The sequence below is a fragment of the Anomaloglossus baeobatrachus genome, chromosome 12 (genome assembly GCF_048569485.1).
Source record: "Anomaloglossus baeobatrachus isolate aAnoBae1 chromosome 12, aAnoBae1.hap1, whole genome shotgun sequence".
NCBI classification, from domain to species: Eukaryota; Metazoa; Chordata; class Amphibia; order Anura; family Aromobatidae; genus Anomaloglossus; species Anomaloglossus baeobatrachus.
Genome location: NC_134364.1, coordinates 9,220,691 through 9,245,084, shown reverse-complemented (window position 1 = coordinate 9,245,084; position 24,394 = coordinate 9,220,691). Strand labels below are relative to the sequence as shown.

General features: G+C 49.8%; 2 protein-coding genes across 2 annotated transcripts in view; one reads left to right on the top strand and one right to left on the bottom strand.

Annotated features, from left to right (window-relative positions):
- The window catches only part of TTC8 (tetratricopeptide repeat domain 8), a 67,094-nt gene that overhangs the window by 21,342 nt on the left and 21,358 nt on the right, over positions 1-24,394 (bottom strand). Inside the window, exons 5-11 of the mRNA XM_075330535.1 lie at positions 21,822-21,911; positions 16,582-16,626; positions 15,988-16,073; positions 15,366-15,453; positions 14,908-15,018; positions 14,608-14,747; positions 446-620 (exon numbers count right to left, since the gene is read on the bottom strand). Of these exons, the coding sequence (XP_075186650.1) occupies positions 446-620; positions 14,608-14,747; positions 14,908-15,018; positions 15,366-15,453; positions 15,988-16,073; positions 16,582-16,626; positions 21,822-21,911 (735 nt within the window). The remainder of the gene's footprint in view (positions 1-445; positions 621-14,607; positions 14,748-14,907; positions 15,019-15,365; positions 15,454-15,987; positions 16,074-16,581; positions 16,627-21,821; positions 21,912-24,394) is intronic.
- On the top strand, positions 3,190-4,795 carry LOC142258103 (complement C1s subcomponent-like). The gene is made up of 2 exons (XM_075330569.1): positions 3,190-4,334; positions 4,508-4,795. The coding sequence occupies exons 1-2, from the start codon at positions 3,258-3,260 to the stop codon at positions 4,793-4,795; spliced, it is 1,365 nt and encodes a 454-aa protein (XP_075186684.1). The 5' UTR covers positions 3,190-3,257.

Below are 24,394 nucleotides of genomic sequence, written 5' to 3'. Positions count from 1 at the left end.
AGAGTTGTGGAGCGCATGAGCTGAAGCGTGGACGACGGCCGATCCCGCGCAGCGAGCGTCTCTGAATCGGGACGCATGCACCCGGCGTCGGAGAAGCTCAATGCGGAGGGGTGCAATGCGCATGAGCAGCTTTGTATAGCGCTGCCGATGACGCTGGCTGTTGTAAAGCATGTTATCATGCCCACAGGGGTGTGACCGCAAGCTAAGTGGGCCGACTAGTCAAGGAAATAACACCCCTGCGACAGTCACCGCCCTCATTACCATCTCATAAACGGTCATTAGAAACACTTTTTGTAAAGCTCTGCTCCTGTGCTATCACATGCAGGGACAGTTAGGCAGGGATCATAGATATGTGCACAGAACTGCTTGTGGTTCTGGGTGTATATTGGACCTTACGGGTTCCCTTTAATACTATAACATTATCTTTCTGCGATGTGGGGCGTACCACAGCGACGTGTCCCAGGTTGTACCAGACCTCTGCGACCTCCTGGTCGTTCTCCGCCAGGGACAGCGCTCTCTCGAAAGAGGTGAGGATCATGTCGTACTGCTGGGCGTAGAAGCAGCACAGCCCCAGGTTGTTGAACAGCTCGCAGTTATACACTCCCATCTGTAGGAGGCGCCTGTGAAGAGAAAACGGCTGCCATTAGAGAGGTGGCTCTGTGATTTTCTCACTGGTCTTGAGGTCCGCGGTGGAGTCAGACGCTCCGGATTGTGCGTCTGACAAGCGGCGTGTCCAATGCCAGAAATTCCCCCAGTCCCTGACTGGAGTAAGATTTCTTCTGCACGGCCACACTCGTCATGACTTAGATGAGCCGTGGCATCCGGCCCCCATCACGCACATTTCGGCATATCTGGGAGAATCTGGCATGAAAATGCCAAAAGCTGCCCAACCTGTGTGTAACTCCGAGCTCTGCCATAATTGAGCGCCTTGTCACAGCGATCTCTGCCCGATTCTGGTGAAATGGCTTTAATAAATCGGGGCCGATCCCTCCATCCTCATCATTCACTTACAATGTGAAGAGTGGCCTTAAAGGGGACGGTCACTTTATGGATATGAATGAATATACTATATGCAAGAAGGGAATTTTGTTACTTACCGTAAATTCCTTTTCTTCTAGCTCCTAATGGGAGACCCAGACGATTGGGTGTATAGCACTGCCTCCGGAGGCCACACAAAGCATTACACTAAAAAGTGTAAGGCCCCTCCCCTTCTGGCTATACACCCCCAGTGGGATCACTGGCTCACCAGTTTTAGTGCAAAAGCAAGAAGGAGGAAAGCCAATAACTGGTTTAAACAAATTCACTCCGAAGTAACATCGGAGAACTGAAAACCATTCAACATGAACAACATGTGTACCCGAAAAACAACCAAAAATCCCGAAGGACAACAGGGCGGGTGCTGGGTCTCCCAATAGGAGCTAGAAGAAAAGGAATTTACGGTAAGTAACAAAATTCCCTTCTTCTTCGGCGCTCCATTGGGAGACCCAGACGATTGGGACGTCCAAAAGCTGTCCCTGGGTGGGTAAAGAAATACCTCATGTTAGAGCTGCAAAGACAGCCCTCCCCTACGGGGAGGCAACTGCCGCCTGCAGGACTCTTCTACCTAGGCTGGCGTCCGCCGAAGCATAGGTATGCACCTGACAATGTTTGGTGAAAGTGTGCAGACTCGACCAGGTAGCTGCCTGGCACACCTGTTGAGCCGTAGCCTGGTGTCGTAATGCCCAGGACGCACCCACGGCTCTGGTAGAATGGGCCTTCAGCCCTGATGGAACCGGAAGCCCAGCAGAACGGTAGGCTTCAAGAATTGGTTCTTTGATCCATCGAGCCAGGGTGGCTTTGGAAGCCTGCGACCCTTTGCGCTTACCAGCGACAAGGACAAAGAGTGCATCCGAGCGGCGCAGGGGCGCTGTGCGGGAAATGTAGATTCTGAGTGCTCTCACCAGATCTAACAAATGTAAATCCTTTTCATACCGATGAACTGCATGCGGATAAAAGGACGGCAAGGAGATATCCTGATTAAGATGAAAAGAGGATACCACCTTGGGGAGAAACTCCTGAATGGGGCGCAGCACTACCTTGTCCTGGTGGAACACTAGGAAAGGAGCTTTGGATGACAGCGCTGCTAGTTCAGACACTCTCCGAAGAGACGTGACCGCTACCAGAAAAGCCACTTTCTGTGAGAGTCGAGAAAGTGACACATCCCTCAGAGGCTCAAAGGGCGGCTTCTGGAGGGCAACAAGGACCTTGTTTAGATCCCACGGATCTAACGGCCGCCTGTACGGAGGTACGATATGACAGACCCCCTGCAGGAACGTGCGCACCTGAGAAAGTCGTGCTAGACGCTTCTGAAAAAACACGGATAGTGCCGAGACTTGCCCCTTAAGGGAGCCGAGCGACAAACCTTTTCCAACCCAGATTGCAGGAAGGAAAGAACGACAGGTAACGCAAATGGCCAGGGGGATACTCCTTGTGCAGAGCACCAGGATAAGAAAATCTTCCACGTTCTGTGGTAGATCTTAGCAGAAGTGGACTTCCTAGCCTGTCTCATGGTGGCCACGACCCCTTGGGGTAATCCTGAAGACGCTAGGATCCAGGACTCAATGGCCACACAGTCAGGTTCAGGGCCGCAGAATTCCGATGGAAAAACGGCCCTTGGGACAGTAAGTCTGGACGGTCTGGCAGTGCCCACTGTTAGGGATGTGATTATCATTATTATGAGTATATAGGAGTTACATGGAGATATCCATAAAGAACAAGATTTAAGATGTTGTTTGAACTGTACCCCACATATCTCTTGGCATAAGACTCAGACAGACAGTCTGGGCTATTCTTGTGACAAGTGAATAATGCTGACATTGCTTAATATAAATGAGGAACCAAGCACATTACAGTAAATTGTATATCACAGAATAAGCTGTATCTAGTTTATCCAATAGGAGACGTGTTACGTATTCTTGGCACCTAGCCAATAAGGTTATATATATTTGTAACACTTCCGGAAATAAATCAGTCTTACTTTCTATTCATATCTGAGTACGTCTCTCTGGTGTGAGTGAAAGAGAGGGTAATGCATGCTACCACGAGTGACTCATAATTTGGACTGCAGACAGTTTAAGAGGGATGCATGATTAGATTGCATCAACCTAAATTACGGCCTTATCATTTGGCGCCCCACGTTGACATAAACAAGACCGGAATTTCTCCCTCTTTCCCAGCGCAAAACCATTAAGATCTGAAATGACCAGTGAAAAAGTCATATGTCATCTTCTGTAATGGATATGACACTGAGGTGGCTGTTCCTCGCGCTTCTGGGCTGTGCCAGCGCAGTGTCCCCCTCTATGTATGGGGAGATCACATCCCCCAATTATCCTCAGATTTATCCCAATAATGCAAATGAAACCTGGAATATTCAAGTCCCGGATGGGTACGGGATCCGCCTGTACTTCATACATCTGGACATTGAGCCCTCTGATAATTGCGAGTATGACTCTTTACAGGTTATCATTGGTAACGAGGTTCAGCGGGTTTTCTGTGGCCGCCATTCTTTAGAATCTACTGGATTCCCGAAGGAAACGTTTTATCCTACAACCCGCATGAAACTACATTTCAATTCTGACTTCTCCAACCAGGAGAGGTACACTGGATTTGCTGCTTATTACGTGACTGTAGATGTGGATGAGTGCAAACTGAGCAACCCCTGTTCACATTTTTGCAACAACTACATTGGAGGGTTTTTCTGCTCCTGTCCTCCAGAATATGAATTGCAGGAAGACCAAAGCACATGTGGAGGGAATTGTAGTGGGGGTCTGTACACAGACCTGAGGGGGCAGATCAGCAGCCCGGGATATCCTTCTCCGTACCCCGAGAACTCTCGCTGTGAATACAAAATCCTTCTAGAATTGGGGTACCAGGTTGTCTTAACATTCAAGGCACAAGATTTTGACATTGAGGCCCCTGAAGATGGGAGCTGCATTTATGACAGTCTCATAATAAAAGCAAAAGGACGTAAGTTCGGACCTTATTGTGGGAGGACGCCCCCTCCCCGCATCGAAACGGGCAGTTATGAAGTGGATATCGACTTTATCACAGACAGTGGGGGGGATAACAGAGGCTGGAAAATCTATTATTCAGAGGACGCCATCCCCTGCCCGACAGGTACGTTCCAACATGCCATCGTAAATCCGAGAAAGGACAAGTATATTTTCAAAGACATGATCACCGTGAAGTGCGAGGAGGGATATGAGATACTTTACGGGCAGAAGCGTCTGCCGTCATTCAGAGCGAAATGCCAAGCAGATGGGACCTGGTCAAACGCCAACTTGAGATGTCAACCTGTGAATTGAAGAGATCCCACACCAAGGAGGGGTGTCAGGAAGATGACAATGATTTAACAATGATCCACCCCGCCATTAGAGAGGCTGGATATGTCGCTGGCTGGGGAACAACCGAGCGACTACAAAAAACCAAGTACTTACAATTTACAATGGTTCCACTCCGTGATCTGGAGGGGTGCAAGAAGATTGTGCCAAAAAATCATACTGTCAACTCCAACATGTTGTGCGCCGGGGAAGCGGGACATGACAGTTGTACTCATGACAGCGGGGGTCCCCTCATGTTCGAAGATCTTAAAGTTAGAAATGAAGAGTACAAAACACTATATATTGCTGGCATCGTCTCCTGGGGCGTCAAATGTGGCGAATTCGGAATGTACACCAAGGTTCAGAACTACCTGGACTGGATCGAAACGACGATAGAAAAGCAGTGGAGCGTATCTACTCTACCTCTCCTGTGCTGACCCTGTAACTCGGGGCCCTGCACTCTCCCTCATCCCGACGGTAGACCTGATGGTGGTCAGGGTCGAGCCTCCAGCGTATCCCTCTCTCCTGTCAGACCCTGCAAACTAAGACACAAAGGATTACTGGGTGCTGCCAACGAAAACCCTAATATATGCCAACTCCTGATGATCAATGTCCCCTTGGGACCACATGAACCTCCACCCTCTCTATCAGGGAACTCTTGTGCAAGCTACCGGCAGGATAACATACAAGTGAAAATATCTCAAAACAAGGCTAAGCAGCAACTGCCATAGGCAGAAAAATATTCACTGTCCACCAGGACTAATAGTGAGCAGTCTATATGGTCTACTAAATTGTATAACATACAGCAAAAACAAACATGCAAAAGTGAAGGGACAAGGTTTCCACAGGACTATCAGCAATAACCTCTGCTAAGGTTCAGCACAGGAGAGGTAGAGTAGATGCGCTCCACTGCTTTTTCCTAGTTGTTTAGATGTAGTCAGGGGGTGCTGCTTGGTAGTTTCCAAACCCTCTTGTGCTCTTTTCTCTTTCCCTGGGGTTTTAGGGGATCTTAGTTTTTAGAATTTCAGTGTTCTCCTGACCCCAAAGTTACATCCATTGCTCTTTCTTACAAACCTGGGTATAGTCCTTTGTATCAGGTCTCCGAGAGCCCATATGCAAACAACTACAGCTGGTAAAGACCAAGACACCCTCCTTTAAGTGGCAAGACGTATGGAGATGAATCTAGCAGCTTACAAGATCACCCCACATACAGATGAGCTACAGTCACAGTCACCTGAGTTACAGTCACAGTCACCTGAAGAGTATCATCACGTCATCTCCAGCCCAGAAGTCATTCTACATGTTTGCCATGGAAGAAGATAGCAGTCCTTTGAACACTACTCAGCCAGATTGAACACCTACCTAAAGCACCAGTTGAAGATCAGTGCCCGTATGACATCACTGCTCCCTGACAAAGTCACCAACTCCCGGTGTGCGGTCCTTAATCCTGCTGAACTTCTCCCTCTTCCAAGGGGGGAGTGTCCCACCTCTGACACCTTGGTGGAAGAGGTAGTCGACTCTGGCATAGCTGAAGAAACTCTGGATTCGATACAGTGACGGATACACCTTTGGACCCTGACTTAACACCTTTGCGGATGGATCAAGATGTGCATCAAGAAGACGGTTCCACATGGGTATGGTGCTGGTAGCAGAAGACGCTGTGCTGATAGAGCAGTCGCTACCCGCATGCCTGTCTGTGAAGAAGCAGATGTATGTACTCTCGCTGAAGCCTGCAAGATGGCAGCCAGCATCTACTCTGTATGGAAGACAAGAGACTTGATCACTGCCAATGGAACTGTACATCGCCATGAGGCCATAGAAGAACGGATGGAAGCTTTGCTATTGCCAGACAGAGTCGCGGTGAGCAGGGTTGAGGCCTACATTGGAGGAGTCAAGGGAAGCAGTAAGAAGTGCCCTCACTGACAGAACATCCAAAGAAGCCCCAAGACCACTTACGAGAGAAACAGTCAGTCAATATGTGCTTTTCGAATGACCCAGATGTGAAGAAGAAAGGAAGGATGGAAAGTCTTGAGAAAACGTTGTCCTGACCCTACAAGAGCAAGTCCCAGAAGAAGAAGAGGACTGAGATAGGGTGCAGCTGTGGGCTCCCGGAGACCATGGAAAGTGGCTAGTGACCTGCTTTCACTGCCAGCCAATGAGATATGGCAGGCCTTAGACACAGAACTGACTCTACACACCCCATACCAGCCACAGAATAGAGGGAAGGTTGGGAGGTTGGGGCAGTGTAGAAAGCAAGGGCATGAGAGTCTTCGCTTGCATTGTTCAGTGTCAGACACACCCCAGCAGGGACCACTAGGTTGAGACCCTATGAAATCCTGTTTAGAAGTAGCGCCAGATACTTCAACTAAGCTTGTTGTTTGTTTAAACATGTGCCTAATACACGTTTTTGAGTTTTCTCCTCCAGATCCAGCCAGATCTAGATTTCTTCTCTTTTCTCTTTCTCTCATTCCTCTTTTTCTCTCTCTTCTTTTCCTCTCTCTTTTCCTCTCTCTTTTCTCAATCTTTTTCTCTCTCTTCCTCTCTTCTCAATCTTTCTCTCTCTTTTTCTCTCTCTCTCTTCTCTCACTCTTTTTCTTCGGACGAAGATCCATGTTTTCCACTACAAAGATGTCGGACCTGCCTGAGACCAGGAGATGGCTGTCTTCCCTCTTCTATCCGATACTTTGTGCCAGGACGATGATATCTAAGCATGTGGACCAAAAGACGACTGTGCATCCCACCTTTGATGATGTCCCAACATCACCGCCTAAGGACTGAGGAGCATGAGACTCTGAGAGAAACCAACCCTGATAAATATTAGCCCATTAAAGGACTAGTGCCACGTTCCCCCTTCCTGAATAACGTGGGCCAGGGGAACATAGCCATGAGGACAGTCTAGAGAACACGGTCAGGATCTGGCTTCCTATGCATAGTCTGTTGGGTGGGGAGATTCATCCACAAGGGATGGGGTATCTCGTATGTGAGTGAGGTAACCATCAGCATTAGGACAGATCAATAGACCTGGAAACGTAAGGAAAGACTTTTTGGCTATCTCCAAAGGGGGGACTGTTAGGGATGTGATTATCATTATTATGAGTATATAGGAGTTACATGGAGATATCCATAAAGAACAAGATTTAAGATGTTGTTTGAACTGTACCCCACATATCTCTTGGCATAAGACTCAGACAGACAGTCTGGGCTATTCTTGTGACAAGTGAATCATGCTGACATTGCTTAATATAAATGAGGAACCAAGCACATTACAGTAAATTGTATATCACAGAATAAGCTGTATCTAGTTTATCCAATAGGAGACGTGTTACGTATTCTTGGCACCTAGCCAATAAGGTTATATATATTTGTAACACTTCCGGAAATAAATCAGTCTTACTTTCTATTCATATCTGAGTACGTCTCTCTGGTGTGAGTGAAAGAGAGGGTAATGCATGCTACCACGAGTGACTCATAATTTGGACTGCAGACAGTTTAAGAGGGATGCATGATTAGATTGCATCAACCTAAATTACGGCCTTATCACCACGGTTGGCCGACCGTGAGATGCCACAGATCCGGATACCACGACCTCCTCGGCCAGTCTGGGGCGACGAGTATGACGCGGCCGCAATCGGATCTGATCTTGCGTAACACTCTGGGCAAGAGTGCCAGAGGTGGAAACACATAAGGGAGCCGGAACTGCGACCAATCCTGCACTAAGGCGTCTGCCGCTAGAGCTCTTTGATCGCGAGACCGCGCTATGAAGGTCGGGACCTTGTTGTTGTGCCGAGACGCCATTAGGTCGACGTCCGGCACCCCCCAGCGGCGGCAGATTTCCTGAAACACGTCCGGGTGAAGGGACCATTCCCCTGCGTCCATGCCCTGGCGACTGAGGAAGTCTGCTTCCCAGTTTTCTACGCCCAGGATGTGAACTGCTGATATGGTGGATGCTCTTTCCTCCACCCATATCAGAATCCGCCTGACTTCCTGGAAGGCTTGCCGACTGCGTGTCCCTCCTTGGTGGTTGATGTATGCCACCGCTGTGGAGTTGTCCGACTGAATTCGGATCTGCTTTCCTTCCAGCCACTGCTGGAAGGCTCATAGGGCAAGATACACTGCCCTGATTTCCAGAACATTGATCTGAAGGGTGGACTCCTGCTGAGTCCACGTCCCTTGAGCCCTGTGGTGGAGAAAAACTGCTCCCCACCCTGACAGACTCGCGTCTGTCGTGACCACTGCCCAGGATGGGGGCAGGAATGATCTTCCCTGTGATAATGAGGTGGGAAGAAGCCACCATTGCAGAGAGTCCTTGGCCGTCTGGGAAAGGGAGACTTTCCTGTCCAGGGAAGTTGACTTCCCGTCCCATTGGCGGAGAATGTCCCATTGAAGTGGGCGCAGATGAAACTGCGCAAACGGGACTGCCTCCATTGCTGCCACCATCTTCCCTAGGAAGTGCATGAGGCGCCTTAAGGGGTGCGACTGACCCTGAAGGAGAGACTGCACCCCTGTCTGTAGTGACCTCTGCTTGTTCAGCGGAAGCTTCACTATCGCTGAGAGAGTATGAAACTCCATGCCAAGATACGTTAGTGATCGAGTCGGTGCCAGGTTTGACTTTGAAAAGTTGATGATCCACCCGAAAGTCTGGAGAGTCTCCAGCGCAACATTCAGGCTGTGTTGGCATGCCTCTTGAGAGGGTGCTTTGACAAGTAGATCGTCTAAATAAGGGATCACGGAATGTCCCTGAGAATGCAAGACTGCTACCACTGCCGCCATGACCTTGGTGAAAACCCGTGGGGCTGTCGCCAGACCAAATGGCAGAGCTACGAACTGGAGATGGTCGTCTCCGATCACGAAACGTAGAAAACGTTGGTGCTCTGTAGCAATCGGCACGTGGAGATAAGCATCTTTGATGTCTATTGATGCAAGGAAATCTCCTTGAGACATTGAGGCAATGACGGAGCGGAGGGATTCCATCCGGAACCGCCTGGCGTTCACATGCTTGTTGAGCAGCTTTAGGTCCAGAACAGGACGAAACGAGCCGTCCTTTTTTGGAACCACAAAGAGATTGGAGTAAAAACCTTGCCCTTGTTCCTGCTGAGGAACAGGGATCACCACTCCTTCTGCTTTTAGTGAGCACACCGCCTGCAGAAGGGCATCTGCTCGGTCGGGATGTGGGGAGGTTCTGAAGAACCGAGGCGGAGGACGAGAACTGAACTCTATCCTGTACCCGTGAGACAAAATGTCTGTTACCCACCGGTCTTTGACCTGTGGCAGCCAAATGTCGCAAAAGCGGGAGAGCCTGCCACCGACCGAGGATGCGGAGGGCTGAGGCCGAAAGTCATGAGGCAGCCGCCTTGGAAGCGGTTCCTCCGGTTGCTTTCTTGGGGCGTGAGTGAGCCCGCCAGGAATCTGAGCTCCTTTGCTCCTTCTGAGTCCCTTTGGACGAGGAGAATTGGGTCTTGCCGGAGCCTCGAAAGGACCGAAACCTCGACTGCCACTTCCTCTGTTGAGGTTTGCTTGATCTGGGCTGGGGTAAGGAGGAGTCTTTACCCTTGGATTGTTTAATGATTTCAGCCAATTGTTCACCAAACAGTCTATCTACAGATAGCGGCAAGCTGGTTAAACATTTTTTGGAAGCAGAATCCGCTTTCCATTCCTTTAACCACAAGGCTCTGCGCAAAACCACAGAGTTGGCAGACGCCATTGAGGTACGGCTTGTAGAGTCCAGGACAGCGTTGATAGCGTAAGTCGCAAACGCAGACATTTGCGAGGTTAGGGACGCTACTCGCGGCACTGCTGGACATATGATAGAGTCCACCTGTGCCAGACCAGCTGAAATAGCTTGGAGTGCCCACACGGCCGCGAATGCTGGAGCAAACGACGCGCCGATAGCTTCATAGACAGATTTTAACCAAAGGTCCATCTGTCTGTTATTGGCATCTTTAAGTGAAGCCCCATCCTCCACTGCAACTATGGATCTAGCCGCAAGCCTGGAGATTGGGGGATCCACCTTTGGACACTGGGTCCAGCGTTTGACCACGTCAGGGGGAAAGGGATAACGTGTATCCTTAAGACGTTTGGAGAAACGCTTGTCTGGGTAAGCATGGTGTTTCTGGACTGATTCTCTGAAGTCAGCGTGGTCCAGAAAAGTACTCAGTTTACGCTTGGGATACCGGAAATGGAACTTCTCCTGCTGTGCCGCTGCCTCCTCTGCAGAAGGGGCAGGGGGAGAAATTTCCAATAGACTATTGATGGCCGCTATAAGGTCATTTACCATGGCGTCACCATCAGGAGTATCCAGATTGAGAGCGGTTTCAGGATTAGACTCCTGATCACCCTCCTCTGTCTCATCATGTAGAGACTCTTCTCGCTGAGACCCTGACCCGCGTGATGACGTGGAGGGTCTCTCCCAGCGAGCACGCTTAGGCTGCCTGGGACTGTCATCTGAATCAGAGCCGTCAGGCTGAGATGCCTGGGACCCCCTTGATGCACGGATTAACTCCAACTGAGGGGGACCGGGGAACATTGCCGCAGCAGTGTCCATGGTCTGAGTAACTGGCCTGGCCTGCAAGGTCTCTAGTATCTTTGTCATAGTGACAGACATCTTGTCAGCAAAAACTGCAAACTCTGTCCCCGTCACCGGGACAGGGTTCACCGGCGACTCTGCCTGGGCCACTACCACCATAGACTCCGGCTGACGAAGTGGCACAGGGATTGAACATTGCACACAATGGGGGTCATTGTAACCTGCCGGTAGATCAGCCCCACAAGCGGCACAAGTAGCGTATTGCTGTGCAGCTGCAGCCTGTGTCTTGGCACCCTTGCGTTTTGCGGATGACATGTTGTCGTCTCCTCAGAGCAATATAGGGTATACAGCCAAGAAGCGACCTTACAGTGCAATATATATATACATATATATATGGTATAGAGAAAAAAAGGTACACCAATATAACACTGTGGCACTAGTGGGGCCAGCACTAAAAGTGCTGCTTACCGCCCGCTTAACGCGGGTGTGTGGTCGCCAGAAATCCCTTGTCTGGGTCTCCCAGAGCCTGTGTCCGTTCTCCAGCCAGACTGCATGTAAGGAATGGCTGCCGGCGTCCTATGGAGAGGGGCGGGCCCTGGGCGTGTGCAGACAAAGAGCGGGAAACCTGCGTCCCACTGTGCTCAGTGAGAGGGCTGGAGCATGTAAATAAGACTCCAGCCCTCGGCGCTGATTAATCGTACAGCGTCTCTCCCTTGCCCTGATTGACAGGGTGGGGGCGGGAACGAAGCGGAGCTAGGCCGCAGAAGCCGGGGACTAAATTTATAAGCGACGCCGTCGTAAAAGCACGGTCGGCGCTAAGTCCCCGGCGCACTACAAGTCGCAGCCGCGCCGCCGCTCCAGGGGCGGTCGGCGCGGCAGTCCCCAACACATAAAGTCCCTCAGAGAAACTGTAGTGACTGTAACCCCAGCGCGCAGCGCTACTGTCCCCGGCGCACTAGCACACCCAGCAAGTCTGGAATGTGCGCGGCCTGTTTGGGACACAGAGTACCTGAATGTCGCAGGGCCTTGTCCCTGAACGGTACCCAGCTCCGTATCCAGCAGGTTCTATGGGTCTGTGGAAGGAGCCCGGCCTCAGGGCTTGGGGGCCGGTAAGATCCCACTTCCTCAGAGCCCCTCAGGGGGATGGGGAAGGAAAACAGCATGTGGGCTCCAGCCTCCGTACCCACAGTGGGTACCTCAACCTTAACAAACACCGCCGACATAAAGTGGGGTGAGAAGGGAGCATGCTGGGGGCCCTAGTATGGGCCCTCTTTTCTTCCATCCGACATAGTCAGCAGCTACTGCTGACTAAACAGTGGAGCTATGCGTGGATGTCTGACCTCCTTCGCACAAAGCAGAAAACTGGTGAGCCAGTGATCCCACTGGGGGTGTATAGCCAGAAGGGGAGGGGCCTTACACTTTTTAGTGTAATGCTTTGTGTGGCCTCCGGAGGCAGTACTATACACCCCAATCGTCTGGGTCTCCCAATGGAGCGCCGAAGAAAAGAAGTTTTCCAATAACTGAATATTGATGACCCAACTTTAGGAGAGGCCACCAATATCAGATTAGTGGGGTCCGGCACCCCCCCAAATCAGCTGTTTATAGCCTCTGCAGTGGTAGGATGTTCAGAATAACACCATGTAGTGGCCGCTCACGGTACTGCAGATCACAATCACTTCTATAGGAGCCGAGCTGTATCTGAGAGTCCCTAACCCTTTCCCCTCTTATACGCTTTTTACTGCAGCCAATGAGAGAGGCTAAATAATGTGTCTCGTCTCTGCCGCTATGGCCGCACAGTGTAGACGGGAAGGCAGAAAACTGCAAAACAAGTTCTATTAGGCAAATGCAGTGGGTACGGAAAGTATTCACACCCCTTTACATTTTTTACTCTTTCATTGCAGCCATTTGGTAAATTCTCATTAATGCACACTCTGCCCCATCTTAACATAAAAAAACAGAAATGTAGAATTGTTTTTAAACAAGAAAAACTGAAATATCCCATGGTCATAAGTATTCAGCCCCTTTGCTCAGTATATCACATGGTCATAAGTATTCAGCCCCTTTGCTCAGTATATCACATGGTCATAAGTATTCAGCCCCTTTGCTCAGTATATCACATGGTCATAAGTATTCAGCCCCTTTGCTCAGTATATCACATGGTCATAAGTATTCAGCCCCTTTGCTCAGTATATCACACGGTCATAAGTATTCAGCCCCTTTGCTCAGTATATCACATGGTCATAAGTATTCAGCCCCTTTGCTCAGTATATCACATGGTCATAAGTATTCAGCCCCTTTGCTCGGACACTCATATGTAAGTCCCATGCTGTCCATTTCCTTGTGATCCTCCTTGAGATGCTTCTGCTCCTTCATTGGAGTCCAGCTGTGTGTAATTACACTGATAGGACGTGATTTGGAAAGGTGCACACCTGTCTATATAAGACCTCACAGCTCACACTGCATGTCACACCAAATGAGGATCATGAGGTCAAAGGAACTGCCCAAGGAGCTCAGAGACAGAATTGTGGCAAGGCACAGATCTGGCCAAGGTTACAAAAGAATTTCTGCAGTACTCAAGGTTCCTAAGAGCACAGTGGTCTCCATATTCCTTACATGGAAAAAGTTTGGGACCAGCAGAACTCTTCCTAGACCCGGCCGTCCAGCCAAACTGAGCAATTGTGGGAGAAGAGCCTTGGTGAGAGGTAAAGAAGAACCCCAAGATCACTGCGGCTGAGCTCCAGAGATGCAGTAGAGAGATGGGAGAAAGATCCACAAAGTCACCTATCACTGCAGCCTCCACCAGTCGGGCCTTTATGGCAGAGTGACCCGACGGAAGCCTCTCCTCAGTGCAAGACATATGAAAGCCACATAGAGTTTGCAAGAAACACATGAAGGACTCCAGACTATGAGAAATAAGATTCTCTGGACTGATGAGACCAAGATACAACTTAGAACTTTCTGGTGATAAATCTATGTGTGGAGAAAACCAGGCACTGCTTATAACTTGCCCAATATAATCCCCACAGTGTGACATGGTGGTAGCAGCATCATGCTATAAGGGCAGGGAGAGGACGACTGGTTAAAATTGAAGGAAAGATGAATGCGGCCAAGTACAGAGATATCCTGGAAGAAAACCTCCTCCAGATGCTCTGGACCTCAGCCTGGGAAGAAGCTTCACCTTCCAACAAGACAATGACCCAAAGCACACAGCTAAAATAACAAAGGAGCGGCTTCAGGACAACTCTGACTATTCTTGACCGGCCCAGCCAGAGCCCTGACCTAAACCTGAGAGACCTGAGAATGGCGTCCACCAACGTTCATCATCCAACCTGACGGAACTGGAGAGGATCTGCAAGGAAGAATGGCCAAGGATCCCCAAACCCAGGATCCCGAGAAGACTCATGGCTGTACTAGCCCAAAAGGGAGGGTGCCTCTACTCAATACTGAGCAAAGGGGCTGAATACTTATGACCATGTGAGATTTCAGGTTCTTTTTTATAAAATTTGCAAAAATTTCTACGTTTGTTTTTTTTTTTTCTGACAAGATGGGGGGCGCAAAGTGTACATTAATGAGAAAAAATGTATCAAATGGCTACAATGAAACGAAGAGTGACAAATGTATAGGGGTGTGAATACTTTCCGTACCCACTGTATATCCATGTATACCTCGTGTATCCCTGTCCAGCAGGATGGGGGTCGGAGCTTCCCGACTCTCAGGGTAACTCACCTATAAAACCGCAGCGCGATCTCCGGCTGGTCCGTGTAAAAGTGGTTACTGCCTATGCAGGCGATGGCCTCCACGTGAGTGTTGTCCTGCTTCAGGAGGTCTTTGTAATATTCTGTGGCCGACGTCAGATTATTCATTTCCTATATGATGAAGCAGAGTGATACAAAGTAACAAACAAATGCAACAGAAAAACCGTGCGCCCAAAGGTCTCCGCTGTGTCCTGCACAGGTGACCGGCAGCAACGTCCGGCAGATGCTGCATGGCCATTACGGAGGCTGACATACGAGCGCTGGCTCCCACCTCGTGGATTCGTGCCACGCCGCACAGCAGGGTCACTTCTTTAGGAAAGCGGTCCAGGCCTTGTTTATACATAGAGAGTGCGGTCAGCGGCTGGTCCATGCGAGCGTACACCTGCAAAACACAGGAAAAGACCGATAAAGGGCAGTGGATTAACCCCTGCACTCCTGGGTTTTCTTTTCGTTTGGACGCTGCGATATGTTTGATTCTTTATTTCGGGTCTTTATTGAGGATTATATATGATGAATAATGGACACCTAAGTGCTTTGCTACCCAGTGACCTGATCACAGGGTGCTCATGGGTACGTCCTGGCAGGCAGGGGTCCCGGTGAAGACCCCACAACTCGGCAATTAGAACGTTACAGGAGATTGTTTAATATACAATACACTGAATTGACCCGAAAAAATACAAATTAAATAATGTGATTTCTAACGGAATTATATAAACTCGGGGAACTTACTTTTCCCAAATACAGGAAGGTGTCCACCATCTCCTGCTGCAGCAGAGCCGACTTACACTGGTTCTCTGCTTCTCGGAAGAGGCCCAATCTATAGCAAACAACAAGAATAGGACGCGCGATGCGTGAGGAGCGGCGATATTGGGGATGCGCAATGCGTGGGGAGCGCAGCTATCGGGGATGCGCAATGCGTGGGGAGCGCAGCTATCGGGATGCGCAATGCGTGAGGAGCGGAGCTATCGGGGGGGCCCGCGCGATGCGTGGGGAGCGCAGCTATGGGGGAGGGTGCGCACGATGCGCGAGGAGGGGAGGCGTGTGCAATGCGTGAGGAGCGGAGCTATCGGGACGCACAATGTGTGAGGGGTGCAGATATCGGGCCGCCGAGCCCCAGAGATCACGTCTCCCCTCCTCGCAGACCGGATATTATTATACAACTGCTCTCCACAAGAAGGAGCCCATCATAAATACAGGAGGGGGACAGCAAAGCCGAGCCCCCGTGTGCATGGAGGAGTGATGAATACGGGCAGTTATCAGGATACATATTTATGTATGGTGAGATCTGGCCACACAAGGGTTCCGTGGCCTGGAGAGGTTACACATAATGGACGTGCCACGTGTTATTTACCTGTAGTAGCATTTCCCCAGCTGAACCTTCCACCACCAGTCCTTGTACTGAGCATTTTCAGTGGCTAAAGCTGCCAGCTCCAAAGCCTGGAGGACGAGGGAGGACACAAATAAGTAACTGTCCAATATCTGGGGTCCTGCATCCTCCCTCATCACTGATTCAGGTTATCCTAGAGAGGGAATAGCGATGGCAGACGGCGCCGGCTGCCGGAGGAGAGGGGACGGCGCCGGCTGCCGGAGGAGAGGGGACGGCGCCGGCTGCCGGAGGAGAGGGGACGGCGCCGGCTGCCGGAGGAGAGGGGACGGCGTCGGCTGCCGGAGGAGAGGGGACGGCGCCGGCTGCCGGAGGAGAGGGGACGGCGCCGGCTGCCGGAGGAGAGGGGACGGCGCCGGCTGCCGGAGGAGAGGGGACGGCGCCGGCTGCCGGAGGAGAGGGGACGGCGCCGGCTGCCGGAGGAGAGGGGACGGCGCCGGCTGCCGGAGGAGAGGGGACGGCGCCGGCTGCCGGAGGAGAGGGGACGGCGCCGGCTGCCGGAGGAGAGGGGACGGTAAATCACCCATCTTTAAGGAGTGAATATTTATAGGAGGTATTTACATTCTTCACGTCGTTTTCATGATGGAAGATGTATTCAAACAACGTCTGAAAAAAAAAGGAAACGTAAAACCTGGAGATAGACAGATCCAGAGAAGGAGCCTACAGGGGATATCCCCAGCATATTATACCCCTGCGGACCCCCGCTCAGCCGCTCTCCACTTCCCCACACGTTCATACTGATGGCCAGCACCGCACCTGGCTGTCACCGGGAGCCGCTGACCGGTAGGCTGACGGATCGGCCTAAAGGCGCCCCCTCTGATCACACTACACACACGATATTTCTACCTCTCGGCTGATATGGCGCCCCCTCTGATCACACTACACACACGATATTTCTACCTCTCGGCTGATATGGCCCCCCTCTGATCACACTATACACACGATATTTCTACCTCTCGGCTGATATGGCCCCCCTCTGATCACACTATACACACGATATTTCTACCTCTCGGCTGATATGGCCCCCCTCTGATCACACTACACACACAATATTTCTACCTCTCGGCTGATATGGCGCCCCCTCTGATCACACTATACACACGATATTTCTACCTCTCGGCTGATATGGCGCCCCCTCTGATCACACTACACACACGATATTTCTACCTCTCGGCTGATATGGCGCCCCCTCTGATCACACTACACACACGATATTTCTACCTCTCGGCTGATATGGCCCCCCTCTGATCACACTACACACACGATATTTCTATCTCTCGGCTGATATGGCCCCCCTCTGATCACACTATACACACGATATTTCTACCTCTCGGCTGATATGGCCCCCCTCTGATCACACTACACACACAATATTTCTACCTCTCGGCTGATATGGCGCCCCCTCTGATCACACTATACACACGATATTTCTACCTCTCGGCTGATATGGCGCCCCCTCTGATCACACTACACACACGATATTTCTATCTCTCGGCTGATATGGCGCCCCCTCTGATCACACTACACACACGATATTTTTATCTCTCGGCTGATATGGCGCCCCCTCTGATCACACTACACACACGATATTTCTATCTCTCGGCTGATATGGCGCCCCCTCTGATCACACTACACACACGATATTTCTATCTCTCGGCTGATATGGCGCCCCCTCTGATCACACTACACACACGATATTTCTACCTCTCGGCTGATATGGCGCCCCCTCTGATCACACTACACACACGATATTTCTACCTCTCGGCTGATATGGCGCCCCCTCTGATCACACTACACACACGATATTTCTATCTCTCGGCTGATATGGCGCCCCCTCTGATCACACTATACACACGATATTTCTACCTCTCGGCTGATATGGCGCCCCCTCTGATCACACTACACACACGATATTTCTACCTCTCGGCTGATATGGCGCCCCCTCTGATCACACTACACACACGATATTTCTACCTCTCGGCTGATATGACGCCCCCTCTGATCACACTACACACACGATATTTCTATCTCTCGGCTGATATGGCGCCCCCTCTGATCACACTACACACACGATATTTCTACCTCTCGGCTGATATGGCGCCCCCTCTGATCACACTATACACACGATATTTCTACCTCTCGGCTGATATGGCGCCCCCTCTGATCACACTATACACACAATATTTCTACCTCTCGGCTGATATGGCGCCCCTCTGATCACACTATACACACAATATTTCTACCTCTCGGCTGATATGGCGCCCCTCTGATCACACTATACACACGATATTTCTACCTCTCGGCTGATATGGCGCCCCCTCTGATCACACTATACACACGATATTTCTATCTCTCGGCTGATATGGCGCCCCCTCTGATCACACTATACACACAATATTTCTATTTCTCGGCTGATATGGCGCCCCCTCTGATCACACTACACACACGATATTTCTATCTCTCGGCTGATATGGCGCCCCCTCTGATCACACTACACACACGATATTTCTATCTCTCGGCTGATATGGCGCCCCTCTGATCACACTATACACACAATATTTCTACCTCTCGGCTGATATGGCGCCCCCTCTGATCACACTACACACACGATATTTCTATCTCTCGGCTAATATGGCGCCCCTCTGATCACACTATACACACGATATTTCTACCTCTCGGCTGATATGGCGCCCCCTCTGATCACACTACACACACGATATTTCTATCTCTCGGCTAATATGGCGCCCCTCTGATCACACTATACACACGATATTTCTACCTCTCGGCTGATATGGCGCCCCCTCTGATCACACTATACACACGATATTTCTATCTCTCGGCTGATATGGCGCCCCCTCTGATCACACTACACACACGATATTTCTACCTCTCGGCTGATATGGCGCCCCCTCTGATCACACTACACACACGATATTTCTATATCTCGCTGATATAGCGCCCCCTCTGATCACACTATACACACGATATTTCTATATCTCGCTGATATAGCGCCCCCTCTGATCACACTACACACACGATATTTCTATATCTCGCTGATATAGCGCCCCCTCTGATCACACTACACACACGATATTTCTATCTCTCGGCTGATATGGCGCCCCTCTGATCACACTACACACACAATATTTCTACCTCTCGGCTGATATGGCGCCCCTCTGATCACACTACACACACGATATTTCTACCTCTCGGCTGATATGGCGCCCCCTCTGATCACACTATACACACAATATTTCTACCTCTCGGCTGATATGGCGCCCCCTCTGATCACACTACACACACAATATTTCTACCTCTCGGCTGATATGGCGCCCCCTCTGATCACACTACACACACGATATTTCTATCTCTCGGCTGATATGGCGCCCCCTCTGATCACACTATGCACACGATATTTCTACCTCTCGGCTGATATGGCCCCCCTCTGATCACACTACACACACGATATTTCTATCTCTCGGCTAATATGGCCCCCCTCTGATCACACTACACACACGATATTTCTATCTCTCGGCTGATATGGCGCCCCCTCTGATCACACTACACACACGATATTTCTACCTCTCGGCTGATATGGCGCCCCGTCTGATCACACTACACACACAATATTTCTATCTCTCGGCTGATATGGCGCCCCCTCTGATCACACTATACACACACGATATTTCTACCTCTCGGCTGATATGGCGCCCCCTCTGATCACACTACACACACGATATTTTTATCTCTCGGCTAATATGGCGCCCCCTCTGATCACACTACACACACGATATTTCTATCTCTCGGCTAATATGGCGCCCCCTCTGATAACACTACACACACGATATTTCTACCTCTCGGCTAATATGGCGCCCCCTCTGATCACACTACACACATGATATTTCTATCTCTCGGCTGATATGGCGCCCCCTCTGATCACACTACACACACGATATTTCTACCTCTCGGCTAATATGGCGCCCCCTCTGATCACACTACACACACGATATTTCTACCTCTCGGCTGATATGGCCCCCCTCTGATCACACTACACACACGATATTTCTATATCTCGCTGATATAGCGCCCCCTCTGATCACACTATACACACGATATTTCTATCTCTCGGCTGATTTGGCGCCCCCTCTGATCACACGATATTTCTATCTCTCGGCTGATATGGCGCCCCCTCTGATCGCACTACACACACGATATTTCTATCTCTCGGCTGATATGGCGCCCCCTCTGATCACACGATATTTCTATCTCTCGGCTGATATGGCACCCCCTCTGATTACACTATACACACGATATTTCTATCTCTCGGCTGATATGGCGCCCCCTCTGATCACACGATATTTCTATCTCTCGGCTGATATGGCGCCCCCTCTGATCACACGATATTTCTATCTCTCGGCTGATTTGGCGCCCCCTCTGATCGCACTACACACACGATATTTCTATCTCTCGGCTGATATGGCGCCCCCTCTGATCACACTACACACACGATATTTCTACCTCTCGGCTGATATGGCCCCCCTCTGATCACACTACACACACGATATTTCTATCTCTCGGCTGATATGGCACCCCCTCTGATCACACTACACACACGATATTTCTATCTCTCGGCTGATATGGCGCCCCGTCTGATCACACTACACACACGATATTTTTATCTCTCGGCTAATATGGCGCCCCCTCTGATCACACTACACACACGATATTTTTATCTCTCGGCTAATATGGCGCCCCCTCTGATCACACTACACACACGATATTTCTATCTCTCGGCTAATATGGCGCCCCCTCTGATCACACTACACACACGATATTTCTACCTCTCGGCTAATATGGCGCCCCCTCTGATCACACTACACACATGATATTTCTATCTCTCGGCTGATATGGCGCCCCCTCTGATCACACTACACACACGATATTTCTACCTCTCGGCTAATATGGCGCCCCCTCTGATCACACTACACACACGATATTTCTACCTCTCGGCTGATATGGCGCCCCCTCTGATCACACTACACACACGATATTTCTATATCTCGCTGATATAGCGCCCCCTCTGATCACACTATACACACGATATTTCTATCTCTCGGCTGATTTGGCGCCCCCTCTGATCACACGATATTTCTATCTCTCGGCTGATATGGCGCCCCCTCTGATCGCACTACACACACGATATTTCTATCTCTCGGCTGATATGGCACCCCCTCTGATTACACTATACACACGATATTTCTATCTCTCGGCTGATATGGCGCCCCCTCTGATCACACGATATTTCTATCTCTCGGCTGATATGGCACCCCCTCTGATTACACTATACACACGATATTTCTATCTCTCGGCTGATATGGCGCCCCCTCTGATCACACGATATTTCTATCTCTCGGCTGATATGGCGCCCCCTCTGATCACACGATATTTCTATCTCTCGGCTGATTTGGCGCCCCCTCTGATCGCACTACACACACGATATTTCTATCTCTCGGCTGATATGGCGCCCCCTCTGATCACACTACACACACGATATTTCTATCTCTCGGCTGATATGGCGCCCCCTCTGATCACACGATATTTCTATCTCTCGGCTGATATGGCGACCCCTCTGATCACACTACACACACGATATTTCTATCTCTCGGCTGATATAGCGCCCCCTCTGATCACACGATATTTCTATCTCTCGGCTGATATGGCGCCCCCTCTGATCGCACTACACACACGATATTTCTATCTCTCGGCTGATATGGATTTTTCCTCGTTAATCACACACTGACCTTCGCCAGGTTGGGACTCTGGGCGTATTTGGACAGATTTAACCTGGACAAGTTAATGAAAGGTCCATCGGGATGGGTCAACATGGAGGCCTAGGGGAGAAAAGAAAGGCTTTTTAGTACTGATAGCCATCAGATTGAGCAGTTTTGGAGAACCCGGACATTACCCATTCATGCACTTTTTGCTGCTGGTTATCTGAGACTCCTTGACTCATGATAATTGCACTTTATATGCAGTTATCATGAATCTGCATGGATGTAGCACTTACCATATGAGCACAGACATGGGGGGGGGGGTCATAGTTAGAGTTGTCTCTACATAGAGGCGGTTATGTGCATAGGACGCCTATGACTGGCCCGGCACAGCGATCTCCCAAAAATCGCCATTGATGAGATAGCAGACGTCTGTGCCATTCAGTCATTGTGCACGTGTGGTCCAGACTGACTGATGGAAGTGTCTCATAGGCATGGGTATATGGCTGATATATATATATATATATATATATATAACAGTGGCATGCAAAAGTTTGAGCACCCCTGGTCAAGTTTACTGATATTCTGAACAATTAAGCAAGTTGAAGATGAAATTATCTGTAAAAGCCATAAAGTTAGGGATAACACATATCCTCTGCATTTTAGACAGATGCAGAATAATTTTACATTTTTAAATTCACAACAAAAAATAAAGTTGGCCAATGCAAAATATTGTGCACCCTGCATGGTTAGGACCCTGCAGCACCCCCTTTGGCAAGTATCAAAGCTTGTAAATGTTTTTTGTAGCCAGCCAAGAGTCTTTCAATTCCTGTTTGAGGGATTTCCATGCTTTCTTCCTTGGAGACGTCTTCTTGTTCTGTAAGATCCCCGGGTTATCTTGCATGCTCTGCTCTTCCTTGGAGATGTCTTCCAGTTCTGTAAGATCCCCGGGTGATCTTGCATGCTCTGCTCTTCCTTGGAGACGTCTTCCAGTTCTGTAAGATCCCCGGGTTATCTTGCATGCTCTGCTCTTCCTTGGAGACGTCTTCTTGTTCTGTGAGATCCCCGGGTTATCTTGCATGCACTGCTCTTTTGAGGTCTAGCCACAGATTTTCATGATGTTCAGATCAGGGGACTGTGAGGGCCATTGTAAAACCTTCAGCTTGCGCCTTTTGACATAGGCTAATGTGGATTTTGAATTGTGTTTAGGCTCCTTATCCATTTGTAGAAGTCATCCTCTTTTCTCTTTTCAACTTCAGCTTTTTTACAGATAGTGTTATGTTTGCTTGAAGAATTTGTTAAACTTTAATTGAATCCATTCTTCCCTCTACCCGTGAAATGTTCCCAGTGCCATTGGATAGAACACAACCCAAAGCATGATTAATCCACCCCCATGCTTAATGGTTGGCAAGATGTTCTTGTCATGAGATTCTGTCTCCTTTTTTTCCCAAACATTTGGTTTGATCATTGTGGCCAAGGAGTTCTATTTTAACCTCATCAGTTAACACGACTTGTTTCCAAAATGCATCAGTCTTGTTTAGATGTGATTTTGCAGACTTCTGATGGTAAATTTTATGGTGAGGACGCAGGAGAGGTTTCTTCTGATGACTCTTCCATGAAGGCCATTTTTCTGTAGGTGTCTCTGAACAGTAGAACAATGTCCACAACTCCAGAGTCAGCTAAATCTTCCTGAAGGTCTTTCGCAGTGAAGTGAAGGTTCTGATTTGCCTCTAGCGATCCTACGAGCAGCCCTCAGACATTTTGCTTGGTTTTCCAGACCTTATCCTGACCTCCACTGTTTCTGTAAGTGCCATTTCTGAATTACTTTTCGAACTGAGGAAAGGGCAACTTGAAAACGCTTTGCTATTTTCTTCTAGCTTTCTTCTGCTTTGTGGACCTTCACCATTTTGATTTTCAGAGTGCTAGGCAGCTGCTTTGAAAAACCCATGGCTGTTGTTTTATTTGCACAAGGTTAGAGGAAGCTGGGTTTTTATAAAGCTGTGAAATTTGCATCACCCGCCCTTTCCTAACTATGATAATGAACAAGCCACAAACCTAAGGGTACCTTCACACTTAGCGATGCAGCAGCGATCCGACCAGCGATCTGACCTGGTCAGGATCGCTGCTGCATCGCTACATGGTCGCTGGTGAGCTGTCAAACAGGCAGATCTCACCAGCGACCAGTGAACAGCCCCCAGCCAGCAGCGACGTGCAAGCGACGCTGCGCTTGCACGGAGCTGCCGTCTGGAAGCTGCGGAGACTGGTAACTAAGGTAAACATCGGGTATGGTTACCCGATGTTTACATTAGTTACCAGCGCACAGCTGTGTGTGCAGGGAGCAGGGAGCCGCGCACACTGAGCGCTGGCTCCTTGCTCTCCTACCATAGCTACAGTACACATCGGGTTAATTAACCCGATGTGTAATGCAGCTACATGTGCAGAGAGCAGGGAGCCGCGCACACTGCTTAGCGCTGGCTCCTTGCTCTCCTAGCTGCTGTACACATCGGGTTAATTAACCCGATGTGTACAGCAGCTACATGTGCAGAGAGCCGGAGCCGGCAGCACAGGCAGCGTGAGAGCTGCGGAGGCTGGTAACTAAGGTA

Coding starts and splice junctions, on each gene's coding strand:
- LOC142258103 (XM_075330569.1), top strand. CDS start 3,258: ATGTCATCTTCTGTAATGGATATGACACTGAGGTGGCTGTTCCTCGCG. Junction 4,335..4,507: donor CCAACTTGAGATGTCAACCT/GTGAATTGAAGA, acceptor CGTGATCTGGAG/GGGTGCAAGAAGATTGTGCC.